At 34.6% G+C, this 25833-nt stretch overlaps 1 protein-coding gene across 1 annotated transcript; it reads right to left on the bottom strand.

The window, feature by feature from the left end:
* Positions 1-728: 728 nt before the first annotated feature.
* LOC124640064 (dihydroxyacetone phosphate acyltransferase) lies at positions 729-20135 on the bottom strand. The gene is made up of 11 exons (XM_047177667.1): positions 19735-20135; positions 19176-19352; positions 18412-18541; positions 17703-17906; positions 14663-14814; positions 7332-7824; positions 3989-4126; positions 3690-3769; positions 3368-3529; positions 2824-2972; positions 729-2557 (listed from the first exon to the last, which is right to left on the bottom strand). The coding sequence occupies exons 1-11, from the start codon at positions 19915-19917 to the stop codon at positions 2416-2418; spliced, it is 2010 nt and encodes a 669-aa protein (XP_047033623.1). The 5' UTR covers positions 19918-20135; the 3' UTR covers positions 729-2415.
* Positions 20136-25833: the final 5698 nt, after the last annotated feature.

Raw genomic sequence — 25833 nt, 5'->3', positions numbered from 1 at the left:
AAATTATAAATTTTGACTCCATGTCAAAATGTCTATAGTATTTTTCTTTTTTCTTTTGTTCATGTCGACAAGTATTACCCAACATCCCTTCATCAATATGACTTAAACGTTCATTTATGAGTTTCATTATTTTATGACATTTTATTTATGACATTATGCGAAGCAATATTATTTTTTTAAATTCCTCACACATTTTGTTTACATTATTATACTAGATTATACGTCTTTTTACATTCTTAGTCCACACTTTTATTTATTGTCCGCGTACCCCGAGATCTAGAAAATATATAAGGAGTATTTAATTCATCTTAGATATTTCACCTCATTTATTTCTTAGATACTGTCAACGTCAATTTGAAAAAACTTATGAGAAAATAATGAAAAACTGTAAAATGTAATAATAAAAAGCTTTGAATGTTGTTTCATTTTTTGAAACGCTACCTGACTCCTTAAACATTTTCTCCGTGAAGAACTAGACATTTTCGTAAACGACTGTACCCATAACAAAAAGCGATAAGAACACGTCATGCTCGGACGACGTCACTGTCACACGAATGAAAGTTGTATATTTACAAGCCGACGCACACATAGGGCCGCGCGCAAATCTGAGTTGAACTATCTATAACCATTGATAAATAAAAGGAAAGATACCACACTTTGTGCACAAGGTTCAGATTCTAGAACTAGTGTTTGGCACGGAATTATTAATTTAAAAAAAACTTCAAAAGTATAGAATCTTCCCTTTTACTAATGAGGCAGTAACAATATTATGCCGTTACAATCACAAACATAAAATAACAACTACTGAATAAATACTGTCAATGTACAAAAGTTAACACTTGATACAAAGAAATGGTAAACAAATGTTATTTAGCAAATGGCGTTTCTGAGGAAAATAATACTAAGATTTGAATGCATAATACTGAATTGAAAAATAAACTTAGTATTTCAAATGCACGAATTATAATAACTGTAGGTCAGTGTTAAAAAAGCGTAAATATACTGAAGTGTAGGAAGTTTATACCTTTAAATACTCAAAATGGAAATACTCGAGTATGCTAAAAAATTGCGTCCAAATGACCAAGTTATCCTTTATTAACAATGTCAAGTTTAATTACTTCTCGCAATTGACTTATAAAAGTTTGTAAAAGTACTGTTCAACAACCAGGGTATGTCACGAGTCGAGTCATTACATGGAAATGTCTCGGAATCATTTGAGTACATTCCCTCGCGTTGACAATTGCGCCTTAAGATTATCCAAATTTTACTAACTACACTAAACTAATCTAATCGCCCATATGTGACAGTCCACGGTAAAAGGTACCTTATGGGTGTTGGCACTTACGACATTATGTTTCTGTAGTCTAAGCAAACTTGTACAATTTGTATTTCTAAATGACTTAAGCGCCAAAGTCGATAAGGTACCTTTTGTCATGAAATGACACATATTTACAATGTAATATTGCATATAATTGGCAAAATAATATCACAATTTAACTGAAAAATGTTCAAGTACATAATTAATAGATACTGCAGATTTGTTTGAGAGATAAGTACAAGCAATAGTGTGAATAAGACTAGAATCTTCGCCATAACAGCAATTTATACATATGGTGATAAAATATTAATTGCAGTGAATATATTTGAGTATAATCACAGAATAATTTCAAAATTTATTAGCGGTAACAAATAAAATGTACTTCTATATCATATCAAAGATAAAAAGAAACATTTACCTGTTTTCTCCAAACATTGCATACAAATTTCTAATCCTACGAACTTAATATATACAGAACCCATATTTACATAACAATTCATTCAAACACCTGGCTTTATGCTAAAATAAATAATACAATGTTAATAACTAGTGGTAACCAATATTGTCACTCGAATAATAAGAGACTCCGCAATGTTGCACCCGTAGTAAAAGCAAAGAAAAAATGCATTTATGTACAAGTACACGTCTGACAATTTTTCCCAATCCACATTCAACCTTATGCTTTAGAGATAAAGTTAAAATTCGATCAAAGAAATTTGACAGATAGTAGAAGCTTTATGTGCTTTTGTCAGTACATATAAATGTATACTAAATAAAAGCATTTAGGTCTATTTCTCACAATTTAATTTGTGGGAACTAATACTCACAATTTATTTAATCTGTCCGTGCCTAATAATCACGGAAGTCTAGCTAGATACGGCGAATTACTTTACACGCATTTATGAGGTGACCCCACCAAGAGTTACGAAATCGATCTTCTTGCGGTTCATTCTTATCCACGGGTCCTTGGAATTGGACGAAAATTCAATACTTTTGAACACTTGGAAATACAAATAAAATTCTATAATACAAATTTTAAGTATGCCATTGTGTTGTAATAATCTATTGTCCGCTAGTTTAACACTAAAAATGTTTTATTAAAGTCTAGATAAAGCCTTATGGTCTACAACGACGGCATTATTCGTGAAGTCTACGCTAAATGTAGGCAGAATAGAACTGACTAGTTTGTTACACTCCTGCATTGTGTGAGGCACCAATTCGTAAATGATGTCGCCCTCTCTGAAATAAATTAAAAATATGGTATATAGTATAGTATAGGCATATAGTATGGACTGGTAGCGCCTGCACAAGGCATCGATTGGAATTTGGAGAAATATTTGAAGGGAGGTCAGATATACTATATATGTAGATGGTAGACTGGAAGCCGACCCCAACATGTTTGGAAAAAGGCTCGATGACGTGAAAAATTCAACATATGTTCATAATAGGTGTTTTTAATTTCCTTTTTTTATATTTTATAGTCTCCAAATAAAATACTTTCTTACCCTTTATTCCTGACAAGCGCATTGGCTGCGACGAGTCCATTGAGGCAGTTGGCGGTGGCTTCCAAGCTAAGGCAGTAAGGGTGCACTCGTTCACTTTCTACCCGCTGTTGTACCAGTTTCAGAGCTTGCTTGTGGGCACAACTTGATTGCTGGAAATATAATGGAAATATTTATTGTTAGACTTCCAGAAATTCGACAAAGGGTAAGTCTACAAATTTGTACTGGGATAGGCTATAAAAAAATTGCTGCTTCTAAATATTGAAAGTAAATGACATTGATAAAGGTTTTACGTATATTTTAAATTATCAAACTAATTTTATAAAGCCGAAGAGTTCGTTTGTTTACTTGAACGAGCTAAGCTCAGATTCTAAAGGTCCAATTAAAGAAAATTTTCAAGAGTTAAAAAGCCAATTTTTCGAAGAAAATCCGTAACGTTAACATATCGTATGCATTATAAGCGAGGACTTCTAATTGGCTCGCTGTCATCTATGACTTCTTTATACAGCTGTAACTCATCATAGTGTAAATAAATAAAATCTCTTACCTCAGTCATAACTTGAGCGCATTTCAGCAGCGAGGTGAGCGCAGGCCAGACTGACCATTTGAGCAAGTACTGCAGCTTCGTGTCCTCGCCCAACGCGTACAATTCACCGTTATACGATACAACGCTGTTTTGTATGCAGTACTCCACTGCTCTGGCGAATGTCTGCAAATTAAGAGTGATTTAGTAAAAAAAAGAATTAGTTTATGGTAGCGGAAAAGCCACTCTAAGAGCGTTTACGAAGCACAGACTCACAAAAAGAGTTGAAGAAGTTTCCATTTGAAAATTACATAGTTTAAAAAAGTCACTTATGTTTTATACTTACGTTAGGTTCTTCCTTTTCCAAGTGGAAGAACTCGTGACTGAGTAACTTTCTTACGCGGTGGTAATCGGCTTCTAACCGATCTGAAATTAACAAAGTGAATGAATAACCTAGAGTTTTGAACAATACATACACACATGGGAGTATCTGTTTATGATGTAATAATAATAACCGCTTGTTACTAAATACATGTCTGTCTAGAGTCTAGACACTACATATTATACCAAAAAACATTTAATTTTCGTATAGGTTCTAGGAGTGACCTTAGGTTTCATAATTATAAACATTTACAAGGAACTTACCTCTACCGGTAGCAGATCTATGCACAATGAGGCAGATGATGGCAGGCGGCACCAGGTAGTGCAGTATGGGGTTCACGTATAACTGCAGCTGGATGACCGGCACTGCTGCCACCATCGTCTGCGCTTGCAGTATGTGACCTAAAACATAGTCATCATCATCATCTCAGCCATAGGATCCACTGCTGAACATAGCCCCCCCCCCTTTGATCTCCACAGATACCTGTTGGAAGCGACCTGAATCCAGCGTCTTCCGGCAACATAGTCATATTAATATTTATAAAAGCGATTATGCGTGTGTGTGATATGAAACTTTAAAGTAAATACCTTCAACATCAGAATAAATATATTTAAGGTAGTTTTTATCCGAGTGCGGGTAAATATGCCACTCTGGAAGTACGAGAACTAGTGCTTAAAACCGCATCAGCATAAGACTGTTTTTTGTTTTGGAGATAAAATTAAACATTTGCTTACACAAATTAGTAGGAGTGCATGAAGAAGTCATCCCGCAAGAATGGTGCAGTAGTTCGCTAGTGCCCATCTTCAAGAATAAAGGGGATGTGCAAGATTGCGGCAACTATAGAGGGATAAAGCTCATGTCGCATACTATGAAGGTATGGGAGAAAGTGATAGAGAAAAGAGTGCGAGAAGAGAGTGAAATTACCCAAAACCAATTTGGGTTTATGCCAGGTCGAGGGACAATGGACGCCATCTTCGCACTTCGCCAATTGTGCGAGAAGTACAGACGTGTGCACAGGAATCTGCACATGGTGTTCATTGACCTTGAGAAAGCGTATGATAGGGTGCCTCGGGAAGTGTTGTGGTGGGCCATGAAAGAGAAAGGTGTGCCTGGGAAGTATGTGGAGTTAGTTCGTGCGATGTACAGGCAGTCCTGTACGTATGTCCGATCGTCGGCCGGCAATACTGACCAGTTCAGTGTGGCTGTGGGCCTGCACCAAGGGTCTGCTTTAAGTCCTTACCTCTTCCTGCTTATTATGGACGCCTTGACGGCGGACATACAGGAGGAGGCACCCTGGTGCATGCTGTTTGCCGACGACATCGTCCTGGTTAGTGAAGACGGACCTGAGATCCGGAGCGGATTGGGGAGTTGGCAACAGAGACTGGAGAATGTTGGCTTAAAAATCAGCAGAACCAAGACCGAATACATGTTCTGCGATTTCGGCGGCCTCTCCAGTCCTGAAGCCATAGCGCTTGATAACGCACTTCTTCCAGTCTGCTCCGATTTCCGGTACCTCGGTTCGCTTATTCAGAGCGATGGCGAAATAGATCGGACAGTTACGCACAGAATTAACGCAGGATGGATGAAATGGCGGCAGGTAACGGGAACAACTTGTGACCCTCGTATTCCCCTTAAACTTAAGGGGAAAATTTACAAGAGTATGGTCAGACCTGCTGTCTTGTATGGATCAGAGTGCTGGCCCACAAAAGCGACGAATGAAAGACAATTGCATGCGGCAGAGATGAGAATGTTAAGAGGTATGTGTGGAGTTACGCGAATGGATAGAGTGAGGAATGAGTATATAAGAGGAAGTTTGAAAGTGGCGCCGGTATCAGAAAAACTGCGTGGAAACCGGCTGTCGTGGTATGGGCATGTGATGCGGAGGAATGAGAGTCATGTTGTGAGGAAGGTGATGAGTATGAACGTGGACGGATATAGTGGAAGAGGAAGACCAAAAAAACGATGGATGGATTGTGTGAAAGTAGATATGGTAAGAAAGAATGTTACTTGTGAGATGACGGGAGATAGAGGAGTATGGAAGAAGAAAACATGCTGCGCCGACCCCAAATGAAATTGGGATAAGGGCAGGAGGATGATGATGATGAAATTAGTAGGAGTAAAAATGCCTTGAAAGATGAAACCTATAATATACAGTACGGAAGCTATAGTGACGTACTAATTAGTTATGTTAAATCAAAACGATTTTTTCCAGTTTGGAAAATATCAAGATGATACAATCGTCATCATCAGATATGAAATAATATGTAAAAAATTTGGTCAAAAATCTAAGAGTTCAATGTATCATAGATAAAGCTTTAAGTGGGATATGAATTAAATTGATAACGCAAATTTATATTAGAGACTAGCTTCTGCCAGCGGTTTCACCCGCATCCCGTGGGAACTGCTTCCCGTACCGGGATAAAAGTAGCCTATAGCCTTCCTCGATAAATGGGCTATCTAACACTGAAAGAAATTTTCAAATCGGACCAGTAGTTCCTGAGATTAGCGCGTTCAAACAATCACTTCGTTTATGACTCGATAATCTTCTTTATCTTGTAGGCTCGACGTAACAACTAAATAATTTTATTAACTGGATAAACCCTATTTATTGGACAATATTTTGTTTTTACTTTCTAATCAAGGTATTTAACATTACTTATTTTTGTTACAAAACTGTAAATTATTTTAATCATCGAATTAAAACAATAAATAAACAGTTAACCCAGTTTAACATGTTCAGAAACAATTATTGTATCACAAAGTAAAAATTTATTAAACGACAGCTTACATTTAATTAAATTACCATATGACTTTGTGTAGGTAATATTGACATTTCCTACAAAATAAAGTCGATAAGTCACCAGCCGAGAATGAATTGATTATGATTCGATGTGTGACGAACACACGATCTTATTAGCATACCTGGTCAAGATCATTCATATTTGAAATTCATAAAGCAGTATTTTAAATTAATTGCGTACAACTTAGTTAGTAAATATCTGTCTAACACACCGCTGTTTAAAGATTATGAATATTTTATAGTGTTTCTATATTTTATATGGTGCGACTTACATCCAAACTCGACAACTTGATTCTTATACTCTATTCATCAAATCAAATGACACTTTGCTATTCACGAAACGACGAAGGACATCAAACCATGTTATGTATTGATTGAATATTGTTATAAGATCATTTGGCATATCTGGACATAAAAAGTCAAGCAAAATGGGCATGCATCAACAAAAACTCAAATTGAAAAGTTAAACTTGAAACAGCGCGTTTCGATTTAGATAGAATTGACAAGAAATATGACACAAATATTTCGTCATACAAACAAATAAACATCGTATGAGAATTAGATATGATAATATCTAATTGTCGTACGATAAAGTATGACAGTAAAATAATGACGAATGTGTTTTTAGGAATTCGCAACATACTGTTTTCTATTCGTTTTAAAGGTAATTCAGGAAAGCTATTGTTTTAAGTTTTAACCAACAACTTATCAAGGTCTAATTAGTAGTAACTATTGTTCTTTAATCACATTTATAGGACTCGATCGCAGTACTTTTTTTTATCGTCACAGATATCAATTTCACCTACCTTTCATTTTCTTCTTGACCTCACTGGACAAATCCACCAGAACTCCCGAAATCAGTCTCAACCGCCTCTCCTTATCCAACCTCATCATCTTCCGATGCACCACCAGGATCCTCTCCACGCTACTCCTTACATCATTCTCGAAGACTGTTGCGCCCAAGTTCCTCAACTCCTGGACCATCCAGCCGACTTCTTGAAGCACTTCTTCAAACTCCAAAGGCACGTTCTTCATAAGACTTTGCATTAATACTAGTGAAAGAAGATTGGAGATTGTTGCAACTGTATTTTTCTGCTGTAAGGTGATGACGTAGTCAGCAATGCTTTGGACTTGTTTGAACTGGTCAGGAGTGAGTTGCTGCATGTCTAGAGGTTTCAGCGTTTCTTGGGAGTGTGAGGTGTCGTTTTTGAGGAATTCCCTTATGGAGAGAGGGGCGCCGAGGTTGATGTATATGTTGCCGAAGTGGTCGTTTAATGTGTGAAGCGCCTTCAGGAAGCCCTTGAAAGAAGAATTTTAAGTTAGAATCTCTGTGACTATTTATTGGATTGGGAATGGTGGCATAATAAGTGCTTATTATATGGGTCTTTATAATACGGGCAAAAAAACTAAAATATTGATGATTCTTTCGGAAAATCAGCGGACAATAGGTATGTTAGACGATATAAGGATGTTTATTTTGTTAAAACTTACGAAAAGTTTTAATATTTTATTTGGTCTTCTCTAGAATATTTTCTTAGTCTTGATTTTTCTTGATGTCCTTTTAGCATAAAACACGTTTTATAGAAGTTTAAATTTGTAAGTGGCTAAGTGGCAGTTGAGAGCTTGTAAAGGCCATAACTCAAGTGGGCGAGTAAATATAATTCATAGTAACATGCACATGATAATAGTGTGCGATACTTGCGGTGAGATAATGTTAAGATGAGGTGATAACACATAATATTTGAATAATTTGTTAGAATAGCTCGATCATGTGTCGATAAGTACTTGTGAATGACGATAAAAGACTCGAAAATGAAAAATATCAGCACTTACCTCTCCACTCAGAGACATTTAATGATTACTTAAGTCACTCCTTAGTGACGGAATGTCATACAAATCCTTCACTAAGGAATAGCTTAAGTAATCATTAAATGTCTCTGAGTGGGGAGGTTAGTAAATATGGTAATATAATATACAAATAGACTTTTAAAGTAAAAGATCCTTTTTCCAAAACTTATAAGTAATACTAAGTGGGTTGTGTGTAGTAGATGGTTTGTTTTATTCTCTAAGTTCAGAAGCTAGCAGGTCAACCTAACCGAATTTGTCAAATGAATACTAACCTTCCACTATTGTGATAAGGTTGAAAATCTATCGAAGACATTTGACGGATTGAGGTAGGTTGATGTGCTCTTGTATGTACATTATCTTACAGCCGCAGTACATACATACAGGAATGAATTTTATCCAGTGCGCAAACTTTGCCAACCTATAGTTAAATAAGTTTTATAGATACGTATATTTTTATTTTGTAGTGTTTTAGTACAAAAAAGAAAAGTTATTGATATCGAAAGATGTTTATTTTGTAATCGATAGTACGGTCACAGTCGTCATAGTATGCACGGCGGCAACGCGAAACCGGTTTACCGACGCGAGCTCCGCTCGGCGCGCGTACGAAAAGTTGGTATCCATATTTTGCTGATTTTAGGGCGGACAAAAAAATTTTTTACTGATGATGCAGATATGTTCTGTTAACGATTCTGGACCCCAGTTTTTTTTGCGCACTGCTTAAAATTCATTCCTATATAAATGTAGTATTCAACAGTTGAAAAACGTATTTCTATTGGTGACTCAGTTCTATAGACATTGTGGGCAGGTATCAATTAAATACTTTGTTATTTGTCTACCTTCATCTACCTCATTAGCATTAACAAAACTTAAAATTCAAAACTAAGACTAAGTTCGGTTTTCTGACTAACAATATACCTACCAACTTTGACCTTACAATGACAAATATTGACGGTACCTAAACTAACAATGACGATAGACGAAGAAAAATAGTATCACAATCAGTTATCACCTAAACATATTTTGGGAAATCAAGATTTGACGAATAATTTTGTCTCCGTGTGAGAGGTATTTTTTTAAAGAATAATCGAATGTCCGACAAATTGATTACATGGTCAAGTGCATAGATTAAGATAATTAGTTGTAATCATTTAATCTGATTATTTTACATAATTATGTATTTATGTTACTAGGCTCATTTTATAGGCATACTGATTAGGCGTAACAACTCAGAGTTCATAGTCCAATAATTTTTAATTGCAATTAATTGCCCTAACTAATAAATTCAATAGCAAAGAATCTAGACTCAAGTTATGCTTGAAGTCCCCTAATATGAAAGATTTAGCCCTTAAAAGTACTAGTTCGGTTCTAGGTTTATTTTAAGCAACATCTTGAAGGACTTAATTTCCTCATTTAACCTAGCAATAAAGCCGGGACCTTTTAAAGCTAGGTTTTATAATGGTGGAACTATAATATGATGTTGCGATTTCGGTAATAAGACAAAAACCAATTTAAACAAAATTAGTTAAAACGTAGTCATAAGGTATGTAAGATGTCTGCCGGGGCTGCGGGTTGTTCGAAAGAGATACCGCGGCCCTGGCACATAAAAGGCCTACGACGGAACACGACGGTTTTTAGTCAGTAAGAGTCTGACACTCCCTCACCGCTGTTAACCCACAGCGGGAGGGGTCATTTGATGATTTTTGACGTCGTTAAAAAAAAAGGTATGTAAGATGATCTAAAACACTGATACAATATGCAAAATTTTGCTAATATGTATACCTACATCTGTGAATGTCTGGCCGACTTTTCCTGTCCTAGTTCGTAATTAGTTGGAATTCGTTGAAGTAGGTCCACAGCCACACCGGCACTCAACCGGAATAATTTATTATGTAAGTTATACGTACTAGCAAGTTCACACACTATGTTTAGTGGAGCGAATAATGTATCACTTTTTTAATGTTAACATTTTGGAGGATTCTCCTTTAACTATAAGACTATTAAACTTATTTAAGTCTTTTAACTTACTAAATATATTCTTTGAACCAACCAGAATTACGGCCACTACTTCTACCTGTCTGGATAACATATTTAGTGACACTGAGGCCTCCAACAACTTAGTCATCAACCATCTTACGTCTGACCACTGTGGACAAAAAGTTAGTTTTCCTATGTTAGTTCACACTGAGCCACTTAAAATAGAATGCAGACCCTATTCAGTTAGTCGTTGTGTTAGATTTAAAAGTAATGTTACAAAAAATCTTGAACCTTCTATTCTTGCTAATGAGGATCCTAACACCATTTATACATCTCTCTTTGGTGTCATACAGAATGAGTTCAATTCTTCATTTAAGACCAAAACCTTAAATATTAAAGGTACCTCGGCCAAATTCAACAAATGGGCCACTCCAGGTATTTATATAAGTAGAGCGAGACTATATGAGTTATACGGTATGAAAACTTGTCAATTTGACGATAACTTTGTAAACTATGTTAGACAATATTCCAAAATATTTAAAAAGGTCTGCAATTTTGCAAAATCAAAATTTTTAAGTGATTCTATTAAAAACTCCTCAAATAAAATTAAAACAACCTGGAGAATTATAAATAATGAAACTGGCAAGTCAGTGAACCAGAACAACAAGTTAGAGATTAAACTGGACGACAAACTTGTTAGTAATGCGGCTGATGTAGCCAAAGCTTTTAATGAGTTCTTTGCGGATATACCTGTAACCACGACTCGCTCCTTAAATTCATCTTCAACTGACGCTGAACAGCTTATGCGTGCTAGTGTGCCTCAGTGTAATTCTTTGTTTAGTTTTGAGCACGTTACTCCAATGGATGTAATTAATGTTTTTAAAACTCTTAAATTAAAAAATACGGGTGATTTTTGGGACATTTCCATCAAACTATTAGGTAATATAATTGACGTCATTGCTCCTTACCTTGCTATCATATTCAACAAGTGCATTGACACTGGTGTTTTTCCTGACCTCATGAAACACAGTAAAGTCATACCTCTATTTAAATCAGGCAATAAGTCGGACATTAGTAATTTTAGACCTATTTCTATCCTGCCTGCCTTTAGTAAAATTTTTGAAAAGTTAATACTCAAGCAGTTACTACGATATTTCAATTTAAATAGCCTCCTTCATACAGAACAATATGGCTTTACCAAAGGTCGTTCTACCACAGATGCTGGTGTTGCACTTTTAAAACATATTTATAACGCATGGGAAAATTCTCAAAATGCTATTGGAGTCTTTTGCGACCTTTCCAAAGCTTTTGATTGCGTCCATCATGATACACTTTTACGTAAATTACGGTTTTACGGAGTCCAAAACGGAGCTCTCGGCATAATAGAATCGTATTTACAACATAGATTGCAATGTGTAGATGTAAATGGTTCTAAATCATCAGGCCTTCCAGTTCAGCTAGGCGTGCCACAAGGCTCTATATTAGGTCCATTCTTATTCTTAGTATACATCAATGATCTGCCTTACCACCTCAATAATATCTGCGACGTTGTATTATTTGCTGATGATACGTCTCTCATTTTCAAAGTTGACAGAAATAGAGAGCAATTTGAAGAGGTAAACAGTGCACTCTCATTAGTTACGCACTGGTTTACCACAAACAATTTAGTACTTAATGCTAAAAAAACAAAATGCATTAAGTTCACTATGCCTAATGTAAAAAACCTAGGTCCTAATGTTATCCTAAACAACGAGGTTCTTCAAACCGTTGCATCTACTGTGTTTCTGGGTATAACAGTAGATACAAAACTTCAATGGGGTTCACATATTTCTAGCCTCGCGGGAAGGCTTAGTTCTGCCGCCTACGCCGTCAGGAAAGTCAGACAGTTCACAGACGTCGACACTGCTCGATTGGTGTATTTCAGTAATTTTCACAGCGTTATGTCCTACGGTATCCTGTTGTGGGGCAAAGCCGCTGATATAGAGAATATATTTATTCTACAAAAACGTGCTATACGTGCGATATACCAATTAGGTACCAGAACTTCCCTCAGAGAGCTGTTTAAAGAAATTGGTATTCTTACTGTGGCATCACAATTCATCTTTGCCAATATACTGTATATTAGACAGAACTTACATTTATATACCAAAAAAAGTGAAGTCCATAGCATTAATACAAGAAATAAGCATAAACTGTGTGTACCCTTTCACCGGCTTCATAAAGTGCATGGTTCATTTCTGGGTCTAGGTATTCGTTTCTATAATAAACTTCCTCTGTCTTTATTAGAACAGCCGTTTAATAAATTCAAAGAACAAATTAAGGCTATTCTTATTCAAAAGGCATATTATACAATTAACGATTATTTGAATGATAAAAATAGTTGGTCGCCATGTTGAACGCAAGACAGCTATATTATAATTGCCTTTTTTTTTTTTTTGTGAATGACATCTTAATTTTACAATCAATTATTATTATTCATTTTTTTTTTACAATTTTATATTTTTATTATTGACCTTACTTGGTTTTACATTATTGACAGGATACATTTACTGTATTTATTATGTTTTATTTAAATCATCTATTTATATTTATTTTTTTTTCCTTTGGATTACAGTAAATAAGGACCACTACTTAGCGATAATTGATCCTGATATTGAGTTGTGTAGCGGTGAGTACGTCATGCTCCCTTAGACGGCACTGCTTGCGGTAGCGTCGGCGGTCGGGTTGCTTCCCTCCCTCAAAGATGTGCGAGGGGGGCGATGGCTGATCCTCGCGTTATGCTCGTGAACGGGTGCTGCTTGTGGTGCCAGGTCGTCTTACTGACTATACTATAAGTAGTATTATATAATTTTGTAGACTCTTTTCTTATACTTCTTTTTTTTTTTACTGGCTGAGCGGTCCAATTTACTAGATTCATTACTTACCCATGTTGTACATTACACAGGGTTGCAATAGAATATCACATGAAGGTGGGCACTCCCTCATAAACTATTATAAATATTGGAGGCTATACATTTTTTTCACATCATATTTATTCAATGCTTGAGTTAGACAAGTCACGTAGGGTGAGTGCTAGCTAGCATGTGGTGGATTTTATAAATCATTTTTAAATGTAATTTTATTTTATGACAATATTGCGTATTGCATACTGCAATACTCACTGTACTTTGTTGAAAGGTTCTTTTAACCTACAGACAGACATGTGTTGCTGGGGAGTTTGTTGCGCCACTTCTTCTTCCCAGCAAAAACACATAGGAAGTGGTGAAGGGTGGGCGTTTTTGGGGGCTGTCTTATGTAATTTTTTTTTCTGACGTTCGAAAAGTGCTGTTTTGCAGCCAAGTTTGAATAAATGAGTTTTGATTTGATTTGATTTTGATTTGACTTGATCGAACGGCATAGTGAATATAATTTATTGGCCAGAAAAACGGTACGTACTTACAAGGATATTAAATTGAAAAATACATTTGATTCAGCCTGTACAGATTTTTTGACAGCTTTCGAAAACTTAAATGAGTTCTACAAATTCAATTACGATTCGAACGATGACAAGTGAAACCACGCGACAGGGTTGTGTCGCTCGTAAACCAGGCAATGAGTCCTATTTTGATATGGACAGGAAAGGACACAGATTCGCCGATTTCGCCATTCTTTCAGGAGCAGCGTCCATGCGGTAATTTAAAACGTGTTACACATATGACATTATCTAATCAGTTTTACGTATTAATAAAACATGCGTTGAACGGCCTTGTGTCCGCGAAGTAGGTGATTATGTGAAATGAGAAGACATTGACCTCTTTTATTTACAACTTGCGAACAATCTTGTGTCTTACACAACACGCCCTTCTAGACAAACTGGTTTTGTATGCCAAAAGCTATAGATTAGTTTACTATCGAAGCTTAAGAATATTAAGTTTGCACTATTTGTATTTCGTAAACTATTGATACGTTATTTCGTAAACTACAAAAAAATTTAAACGGATATTTTTTTACCATATTATTGTGTTTATGTATCGGAAAATAAACATAGTTTTTAGGAAATTAATTGAAAATAATTGTTAATTCGATTAAGAAAATTAAACTAAAAAAATTAAAATATTTATTCTTTCTACAACAACGGCAGATAAATATTTTATATTTTTGTCTTTTTATAGTATGTAGTTCCTAAAATCATTTCTGTCAATTTGGTAAGGACTTTGTCTTCAATCCTGTATGAAGATAGATTAATACTTAGAGATTTTTTATTTTATCTTGTTCTGGTTGCGCGAGACAAAATAAAAAAATAAAGTTCATTAGCTCAGGTTTATATGAAACTCACTCCAGTAGACTCCTTCGGCTTGGGCACTCCGAGATGCTCGTACGCGAACAGTGAGTGCTCCATCAGTCGATCGTAGCTGATGTTGACGGGAACCACCGTGATGTCCGTCACCTCGTGCGCGAAGTAGGGTACAAGGGTCATTGATAACATACCTAAGGGAGATTTATTTATTTTTTTAGGGAAAAGAACAAGTACATAATCACACTTATCGCTAAAAACCTTAAATTATATATATTAAGTAAGCAGTTATGCAACTCAAAATATCATCATCAATTAACTAAGCTTGCTGATTTCGATCATAGAATAATATAATTCAAATATGTGTGTGTTTTTCCGAATTTTGATGGACACAAGATCCCATCATATTTGCCCTAATTTTTAACGGGAAGGTTCCTTAGCTAGTAGTACTATTTGGTTCATCATAAGAAGTATCTAGGTAGGTACTTAACATTTATTTTACTAGATCTAACAAACTTCGCAAGTTTATTTACAGCTCTACATAATTGCATTTACACGGCAAACACTTCATTATGTTTCATAAATAAATAGCATTTATATTACTTTAACTATTATTCTAGGACAAATACACTGTGTTAAACTATTAAACTTTGTAACTATTTATGTACCTAAAGTTTTGAAGTGATGAAACTGTTGAAAGGTTCTTCAGAACTTTAATGCCATACAAATCCGTTACCCTACTGATATTATGCATCCTACGCCATTTAACTATGGAATAAGAAACAAACAAGAGTAAGAAAGTACGATTTCCGCTTTCGTATTTTTTTTTCAATATTAATAAAAAAAAAAAAAGTAATAAAGAAATTGCTATTATAAATTAAAGAAATTGGTTTATTATATTTAATGAAAATAAATCATTAAACGTTTAATGAAAATAATTCATTAAATATAATAAACCAATTTTTTTAATTTATAAATCTTAACAGAACAAAGATACAATAGAATTGTCGGTGCTACTAGTGCCAATTAATTTCTCATTGTTAGTTTTATCCACGGAGGAGAAAAGACTAGCGGAGATGCCCTAACGAAAAATCTCCTAACAAAGCAGCGCGCCAAAATTCGGGTGAGCGGGGGACGAGGAACGTTACTGTCTCCACCCGTGCTCCACCCTTATACGCCTTTTATGGGAAGCCACCCATTTTTTGTAAATCCATCTAGCGTGGAATAGGATGATTAAAATCTAACCCTAAACTAACATCGACCACTAGTGACATACTCAAAAGTAAAGTAAATACTCAAAATTAATAATTCTTTTAAAATAGTAATTTAATTAGAAAGTTTAAAGAAGCATTTATTTGAAATGAAAGAAGAAAAAGAGAGAGATAAAAAAGTTAGAAAATTAATTGTTATATAAGTATTATTTTGTGCAGAGAACTTGCCCCACAACAATTTATTTACTCCTCCAGAAATGAAATAGGTATCTAGGAACCATTAAACGGAGACTCGATGAAAAATCATTTTTATTCACCACGGGTCTAAAATACCCCCATGGTGTAATTTAAGTATCAACTTATGGCATTGTGTTAGTTCGTCTACTAGCCACTATGGCATCACAAGCACGAAAATTCGTTCTATTTGTTCTAGAACCGTGCTGCGATGACTGTTGTTATTTTCGATGTTGCCACATTACGAAATTCACCAAGAAAAATGGGAATTAAAATTATAGGGACAGTGTTTATCAAATTAGAGTTTTCACAACTGTATCATAACGGCGCATCCACTAAATAAGTAGCAGACTTTATGTGAGTCGGATGTTGCTCTGAGTAAAGGTACATTCAAAAAGTATGTACGGCAAGAGAGATATACCTATGTAAAACATTGCTGATCTATTCTAATATTATAAAGAGGAAAACTTTGTTTGTTTGTTTGGTTGTAATGGATAAACTCAAAAACTACTGGACCGATTTTAAATATTCTTTCACCATTAGAAAGCTATATTATCTGCAAGTAACATAGGCTATATTTTATCCCGGTGCGGGCAGTAGCTCTCACGGTACGCGGGTGAAACCGCGGGAAAACGGCTAGTGATGAATATAAATAAATATACATAGTTAGAGTTATGATTAATTTTAAGATAATTGCAGCTTTTTTAAATAAGACCTTTTTTAAGAATGGGTGATTGCATTTTCGATGTCTGGTAGCACTTAATTTTGTAACGGGTCTCTCTGTCTTGATGAACACAATTTTACTTCAAATATACGTAAGTCGACTACTTACCGAAAGATGGTGTTTTTATAATATTCAATTTTCATGATAATATATCATATGTTTTGGTTTGTAAATAATCTATAAAAAAAACTTGTAGGATGCAAGGAAAAATGAAGCTGCTTTTTAAGGCAAAAATTGGTACCAATAATATACATTGATACAAGATTGATACGAAAAGAATACAAATTCACTTAGAGGTTCTAGAAATGCAGCTATTCGACGACAGATGTCTCTAGCAAAAAATATGTTTTAAAGCTAAAATATTACTTACATGTGAAATGTTATCCTATGGTATGTTTGAGTTTGGATCCTGAGCAATTTCTACAATTAATGATAGCGCATTTCATCGTTTTAATCGAGTAACAAATAAAATCTGTTGAAATTGTGGTAAAAATACAACCATGACAAGATGTCAGTTTGATGTAAAGGACGGTATATGGGCGGTGTCCAGCCACGCCTGCCGTGACGTAGTCGTGACGTATTTGACCTACCTGAAGGCGCGTGACCTACCTGCGTTAGGGCATCTCCGCTAGTCTTTTCTCCTTCGTGGTTTTATCTTATTTCCAACAAACACAGACTAGACTGTGATTGATTACAGGAGATGATATCTTCGTGAATTGTATTCATTCTAGTATTATAATATCTCAATAAGATTTCAGATTTCAAATTATACATATTAATGTCAGAATTTACACTACAAATTTTATTAAGTACATATATACATCAATACGTAGAAAATTATATTTTAGTTAAACTCTTAAAAGAAATTGAGTTTTATGCTTTACACATTAAATCATAAAATAGAAAAACTCACCATATTTAGGAGGCATACTCTTATTGCTTCTGCTCCTAGTGCCTTCAAGGAAGAACTCTATGGGTGCAGCATGCTTGGCTACTACAGTTCGTACATATTGCTTGAGTGTAGCTGCGTATAACGGATCGCCGGCCAATGTGCGGCGGATGTAGAACGCGCATGTCTCCCGCATGCGCCGCCCTATTACGGCCATGGAGTAGAAATCTAAAAAAGAAATGTTTGATAATAATGATTGAAGCTTCACTTAATTATATCAATAATTAACTAAGTATATTTAGTTGGAGTTGGGCTCCTCAATGACACAGACACACAGTATCTCTCAGAAGCAGTTTAACATCCCTTATAACCCTAAGTTTATCATGTTTTAAGCAAAGCAGACAAAAAGCACTGCAGACTCTAAAAGTATAAACTGTGAAAGAATATTATATCAATAGCTGGATTAATTGTGGTCTGCAGGAACTAGACTGCAGGATGCTACAAGAAGAGGTCTACAGCAATATTTATTTATTTCAATTTTACACAATTATTTTTATGAGTTGTGATTATATGAGGGCCTGTTTTACTTATAATTAGGTTACTCTTGCCCTGTGAAGTTTATATCTTCAAATCTGCATTAAATATCCCACCTACACATTTTCCTCGCTTGCTAGATAGATATACTTTCCCACTAAAAAATATTAATTAATAAGGATAAGTAGAAATCACATACCCATGCCAGCAGCCACTGCAGGAAAGTCAATATCAAAGTGATAACACAAGTAGGTCATGAGACAGAAGTCTGCATAGCTTCTGTGAGTCGACAGGAATAGTACTGGATTATTGCCCATCACTGACTTCAACTATAAAAGTAAAAAAAAAAACGATTTTATTTATGAAACTGGTAGGATGTTTTTTGATTTTTGATTAACTTCCTAAAAACCAAGAAATCTCACTCATATTGGTTTAAAAAAACGCATTCTATAACTTCACATTTTTGTGTTTTTTTTTTTTTTACTAGAAAGTCAAAGTCAAAGTCAAAGTCAAATCATTTATTTCATTTAGGCCTTTACAAGCACTTATGAACGTCAAAATTATAACTAAGTTTGATTCTAGTTGCCCATTCCAAAAGTAGCTTCCTATGGAGAAGAACGGGCAAGAAACTCCATGGTTACTCTTTTTAAAAATAATATAGTATTACAATTTGTATGTATTGATACATACAGTAAAAGCATGCGAAGATCATGTAGAATCGCAAAGACACACTCTATTCAAAGTCACTCTATGCAAAGTCACACTAGAATTTGTATAAGCCCTTTTTTTAATGATTAGGTTCAAAGGTGTCATTAAATATCTTATTGGATAATTCATCCACACTTTGCTTTCCCAAACAAAGAGAAACATTCCTTTTGAAGTAATATTTAAATTACTATAAATCCAATATTATTTAAAGCTTTTAGAGTATAAATAATACTTTAATACTGAATAATAACTTACATTAAAAGCTGCAGCTTCATTCACAAACATCTTAATCTTCATCATGAATGATATCTTGAGGAATATGACTCCCATCCACCGGATGACGTGCATCTTCTTATCCAGGCCCATCTCCTCCAAGTAGTTGTGCACTTCCTGGTGCAGCTTCTCTTTGCTCTTACCACTTCTGGAACATTCCTGAGGAAAACAAATTGTGTAAATGTAATGTGGATGCTTTATGGTAAGTTCTAGAAATGCTGGATCAAAACTCAATCATTCGGACCTCATCCGAAGATTTGCTGTTCATGTCTGGAAATGTATTTATGTATGTAATTACATTCTGGATTTACCGCTACTTGTAGACACACAAATATCTTTTTTAGAATATTTCCACATTTTATGACATTAAATATTTTTTTTGAAATAGAAATCATTTAATTGGAAATAATGTATGTTACAAATATGGTGACTGGAAAATAAATAAAATATATTGGACATTGGGTTTTCTTAGGATTTTCTTTCCAGATAGAAAAAATATGTTAACATAAAATGTACACAGATTATAACAAACAATACTTACTGCTTCTATAAAAGCGTCTAAATATACAGAATTTGCAGCGATATCCTTTAGCTCTTGCGGCGTGAAGTATTTATCCAATTTCAGAGTACGTTGCGGATGCCAGTTCCTCGTCATGAAACTGAAGATGCCTGACTGCGTCCTCCTCGGCTCCAGGATGTCAACAAATTCTACTTGCTCACTCATTTTCACTATTTTTCAACAAAATTATCACAAACCTAACACATAACTCTACGTCGGCCCGAGGTTATGCGGCTAGATAACCATTTTAAGAGAGTCTCTAGTAAGATTTGTCTAGCTGTTTGTTTTCAATATATTCCTTATTTCGTAAATAACTGATTAGAGTTTTAAATAATTATTTTCTGAAAAATCAGACAACCACTCTCCCCCTCGGTGACAAAATTACTGACAGTTCATGACAGTTTTTTGACGTCTCGCGACATTGTCAGACACTGGTACAGATTAAAAAGCTACAGATTATTTCTTTTTAGTTCTTAAATCCTGCCAACATTTTTGATGCCCAGTTTCACCACAGAATCCTGGATAATCCTAGCACTGGAACAGATTAGGAAGCACAGAAGGTGCCGCATAATTTGTGCAGCAGCGCCGCATATCTTTTACCTATGGTCATTACAAACATGGCGAATTGAATCGAATGGTCATTACGAACATGTACTACTATTGCGAATTCCCAAAAAAAATATTTTGATATTTATTTTTAATACTTAGAGACTTGACTTGTTGAAAGAACTGTAATGATTAGGTTTTTATCCCTATATTTAGTTGTTTGCCGAAAGCAGTGCTGGCTACACTACAGTGCTTAGAACCTTAAGGGACTTTTTGGCGGGAAGTCAAACAAGGCGGCAAATTTGTTTTATAAGTTTCTGAATTAATAAAAAACTATTGATAAAATACCTTAAAAGTCAGCATAGTAAGTAGTTAAAACAACCAAGAATGAGTGTGCATAGTGGCGGTGAAGAACCGCCGCCGGAACCCGGAGAAAAGCGAAGAAGAATACACACTTCAGGCGGGAATGCCGATTCGCATAAGTATAAACTATTTACGAAGCCTAACTATAAGCGTTTATTCATAGAAAACAATAACACCGAGTTCACAGTTTACGTACAATCCACAGAAGATGAAAAGTTAGGGAACAAGAACCCCATAACACTCACCAACTTGATCACAGATCAGGTGAAAGATGTTATAGGGGTTCATAGAATTAATGCGCATAAAATAGGAATCACATTTCGAAAAGCTGCAGCAGCAAATAATTTCCTGAAAATGGAGGACTTTTTATGGATACATAAGATGAAAGCATTTATCCCATCAAACCTCACTGAAAGAGTTGGTGTGTTGAGGTATGTACCGAAGGACTTATCCAACGAAGAAATTTACAAAAGTATGGTGTGCGACGCCGAAGTCGTATCTATCAAAAGATTTATGAGGAAAGTAGAAGGTAAACTCGTGCCTCTAAGCACCATTTCAGTAACTTTCGCCTCTACAACTCTACCACAGTATGCCTATATTAAACTGTTCAGATATGAAGTTAAAACTTATATACCACCATTACTACAATGTTACAAATGCCTAAAATTTAACCACTCAGCAAAAGTCTGCAGAGGTGAACAGCACTGCTCTTCGTGTGCTGGTCGCCACTCCTACCGAGATTGTGACGTCGAAGAAGTTGTATGCATAAACTGTTCAGGTAATCACCTTGCCATTTCTCGAGAATGTCCCATTAAAAAACAAAAAATAGAAGAAAGAAAAGCCAAATACCTTAGACAGCAAATGCAGCAATCATATGCCACTGTTGTGAACACACCCCCTACCTTTACTAATAAGTCATTCCCTTCTTTACCTAAAGTCGCAGATAAACCGAAAGTAAATGACGCCCTGGATATGAACAAAATAGCAAATAATGATATAATTATAAACGCAATTGTAAAATCGTTGGTAGCCTTAGGAAATAAGAGTGACTCTGATGGGCCTCTCACACATAAGAGAATAAAAGAAATATTTTTATCTAATTTAATTTAATTTATGGATAAATTACATTCATATTTTACAGTACAATATACAAAGTTTGCAGAGTAAAAAGAGCCTTTTACAAAATTTACTTATTGAAAAAAATATAGATGTCTGTCTACTTAACGAAACGTGGTTCAAATCTACTTCCATAATTCCCCACTTTCCCTCATATAATTTAATTCACAAAAATTCACAGAATTCCCATAACGGAGTAGCTATTTTGGTTAGTCATCGTTTAAAGTACCAAGTCATTCACACACACTTCTCAGAATCTATACAAAATGTATGTATTACTATTGAAACACAATATGGGTCTATGGCAATACTTTGTGTATATAGTCCACCAAGTATCAGATTCGATTTAGTAAAGTTAAGGGAACTAATCAATAATATACCCAAACCTTGTATTATCATGGGTGATTTTAATGCTCATAACATAGCTTTTGGATGCCAGAGTGATAACAATAGAGGTAGATGTTTGCTTAATATTATTGATGAATTTGACTTATGTATTTTAAATGATGGATCACCGACAACTGTTCCTTATCCCAATAGACAAGCCTCAGCTATAGATCTTGCCCTTGTTAGCTCTTCTCTTCAATCGCTCATTTATGTAACTGGTATGTTCATGATGACCCTATGGGTAGCTATCATCTTCCAACATTGCTTGACGTTAACATCAAACCATCAGCATATGACGTGTCTCCTCCTGTGGACCAAGAAAAATATATTTACAGTAAAGCAGATTGGTCCAAATATAACAGTTTATCAGAGACTTGTTTCTCTCATATTGATTTAATTAAAGATTCCCCTATCAACTCATATAATAAGTTTGTAGAAACTTTACATGATTTAAAGGATAAAACTATTCCGAAACGAAAATTAGCTTCAAATACAGTTATACGAAAGCCAGTACCATGGTGGAATAAAAAATGTAGTGAAGCTGTAGAAAAATCAAAAGATGCACTAAAATATTATTTTTCTAACCCAAATATAGAAAATTGGATTATGTACAAGAAGTTAGATGCAAATAAAAAGAGAATTTTGCAGGAGGAAAGAAATTCTTCTTGGCACAATTTATGCAGTAGCTTTAATAGGTTAACACCAGTGTCTAGAATATGGGGATACATCAAAAGATTTAAAAAAATAGGTACTGATCGAAATCGAAACTTTAATGATGAGTGGGTTCCCAGTTTTTTAAATAACTTAGCAGATTCTACTGAAACAGATGAGAGTAGGCTTGAATATTTGTTTAAACATGCTACAGATAACAGTTTAAATATTTTTCTCAAGAACAATTTTACTATGGAGGAATTACAAACATCTTTAAAGTCTAGGAGAGATACTACACCCGGATTGGATGATATACCTTATATTTTAATCAAACAGTTACATTTAAATGCACAGACTACGTTACTTAATATTTATAATAAATTATGGCTTGAATTAACTATACCAGAGCCTTGGAAGACACAATGTGTCATTCCAATTTTAAAACCGAATAAGCCTTTAAACGATGCATCTTCTTATAGACCTATTTCTTTATCATCTTGTTTAGGTAAGCTTTTTGAAAATATGTTAAAGACAAGACTAGATTATTTTGTTGAATCACAAAATTTAATCCCTTCTATTCAGTTTGGCTTCAGAAAAGGTAAAAGTTGCTCTGAAAGCTTTGTTTCTTTATTATCAGATATAGGTCAGGTTAAATTAAGTCACTCCAATGCAATTTGTGTATTTTTAGACATAAAAGGGGCTTTTGACAATGTAAATATAGAGGAACTTATTCAAATATCCCATGATATTGGTATCCCAGGTCATATACTTAAATGGCTTTACAACTTTTTGAACAATAGAACTGTGTTTGTAAAATACAACAATAAATTACATGGCCCTAAGACTGTTAATAAGGGCACAATGCAAGGAGCCACTCTGTCTCCTTTACTTTATAATTTATACACGTCTGAAATATTAAAATTTGTAAATGTACCAGATGTTAAAATATTACAATTTGCAGATGACTTACTTTTGTATAGCATACATCAAAATATAGAAATAGCTAAGGTCAAAATAAATACTGCTTTGAATCAATTGTATTACTATTACCACAATAAACTTAAGTTAGAAATAAGTCCTGGAAAAAGTTCAGTTCTAATTGTTAGTAAAAATCCAAACACAAATTTTAATGTGAAAATTTTGTACAACAATGTAGAAATTCCTATTGTTAAACAACATAAATTCCTAGGGATTATTATTGATGATCAATTAAAGTTTGATGATCATATCAAACATATATGCAGCAAAGCACTGAATGGCATAAACATATTGCGCTATTTAGCAGGTAGTTTTTGGGGATCTGACCCCAAAGTTATGAGTATGTTATACAAAAGTATAGTAAGAAGTCATTTTGATTACAGCAGTTTAGCTTATATGAATGCCAGTACCACCTTACTAAGAAAATTGGATGTAATCCAAAATATGGGACTGAGACTTATTTGTGGAGCCATGCGTTCCACACCAATTAACTCGTTGGAAGTTGAGACATGTATACCACCCTTGATGTTACGTAGGTTGATGTTGGCTGAGAGATTTTTCTTGAAGATCATTTCATCAAATAGTCATTTACATAAGAAACTGGTAGTAGATCACAGGGTCTCTCAGTCAATTTCATGTAATATTTCTGCTTCTTCCTTGATAGGTGGAAGTCTACCTGGAATTACAACAATATTTTACTATGTAAATAAGAATTCAAAAGATATTGCTGTTCATGATATTTGGCCTATGTATAAAATTCCTTTTCCTAGTTTAATTAACAATTTTACAGTTCATTTAGATGTAGTGCACAATAAATTTGATTTCTCAATGTTTATTGATAATAAACCAGATAATTATATTATATACACAGATGGCTCTAAAACAGATCATAATGTAAGAGCAGCATTTTATGATCCACAACTGGACTTTACTAAATGTATAAAATTAAATGCAGCATGTAGCGTTTTCACTGCAGAAAGCTATGCTATTTATTGTGCATTACAACATGCAATTTCTGTAAATAATGTACATACAATTCTCATAGTTTCGGATTCTAAGAGTGTACTATCTGCTTTAAACAATGTAAATATGTCTTTTAAGCTTAATTATATATTATATGAAATTAGAGTTAAGACCAAACAGTTACTGGATAAGTTTATTAATGTAGAGTTCGTATGGGTGCCTTCGCACAGTGGCATAACCGGAAATGAAATTGCTGACGCTGCAACACATTGGGAACATTATGATGACCAGACAGAGCTTGTGAAGGTTCCATTTTCAGATTACCACAGCCACATCAAAGAGATCAACCGTAAATTGTGGAATGACTACTGGACACTAACCCTAGAAAATAAAGGCAAGTGGTATGCAGATATCCAAAAAGAATTACGAAGAAAACCATGGTTTAATAATTGTGAATATATTAATAGAAGATTTATAACAACTATAACACGCATGCGATTAGGACACTGCTTAACGCCAGCTCACTTGAACAGAATAAATGTATATAACGATAGCCGATGTAAATACTGTGATGCTGATGTTGCTGATCTGGATCATATTGTTCTGAAATGTGCAAATTTTAATATCCAACGTTTAATTTTAGTAACTGAATTATGTGAATGTGAAGAAATTCAACAAAGTGTTCCCCGCCAAGTTCAGGAACTACTTGCCAACAAGAAGTTTTATAAGACATTGTATAAATATATATGTAACACGGTAGAAAAAATATAAAAATGTGTTAAGTTAAGAGTATTGTATTGCAAATAAGTAGGTATAAGATTATTTTTTCTTTGTAATTTAGAAATATTTTAAAAATTATCCATGTTTTCGGCTGAAAGACTTGTATCTATGGCCAAGAATAAATTAAAAAAAAAAAAAATAGAACCTTAAGTTCTTGTACTTTTAGGACCCACTAGGCTCTCTAAAAATTGCTTTGGACCCCCGCCCTGCTCATATAATCATTCATATAATACCTTATAACGAGGAAGCAATTTTCTTTTATATTACGGAGGAGGAAGTAAATAAAACACATTGCTC

The sequence above is a fragment of the Helicoverpa zea genome, chromosome 20, assembly GCF_022581195.2.
Source record: "Helicoverpa zea isolate HzStark_Cry1AcR chromosome 20, ilHelZeax1.1, whole genome shotgun sequence".
Taxonomy (NCBI): domain Eukaryota; kingdom Metazoa; phylum Arthropoda; class Insecta; order Lepidoptera; family Noctuidae; genus Helicoverpa; species Helicoverpa zea.
The sequence above is the reverse complement of the archived record's forward strand: the minus strand, read 5'-3'. Positions and strand labels throughout refer to the sequence as shown.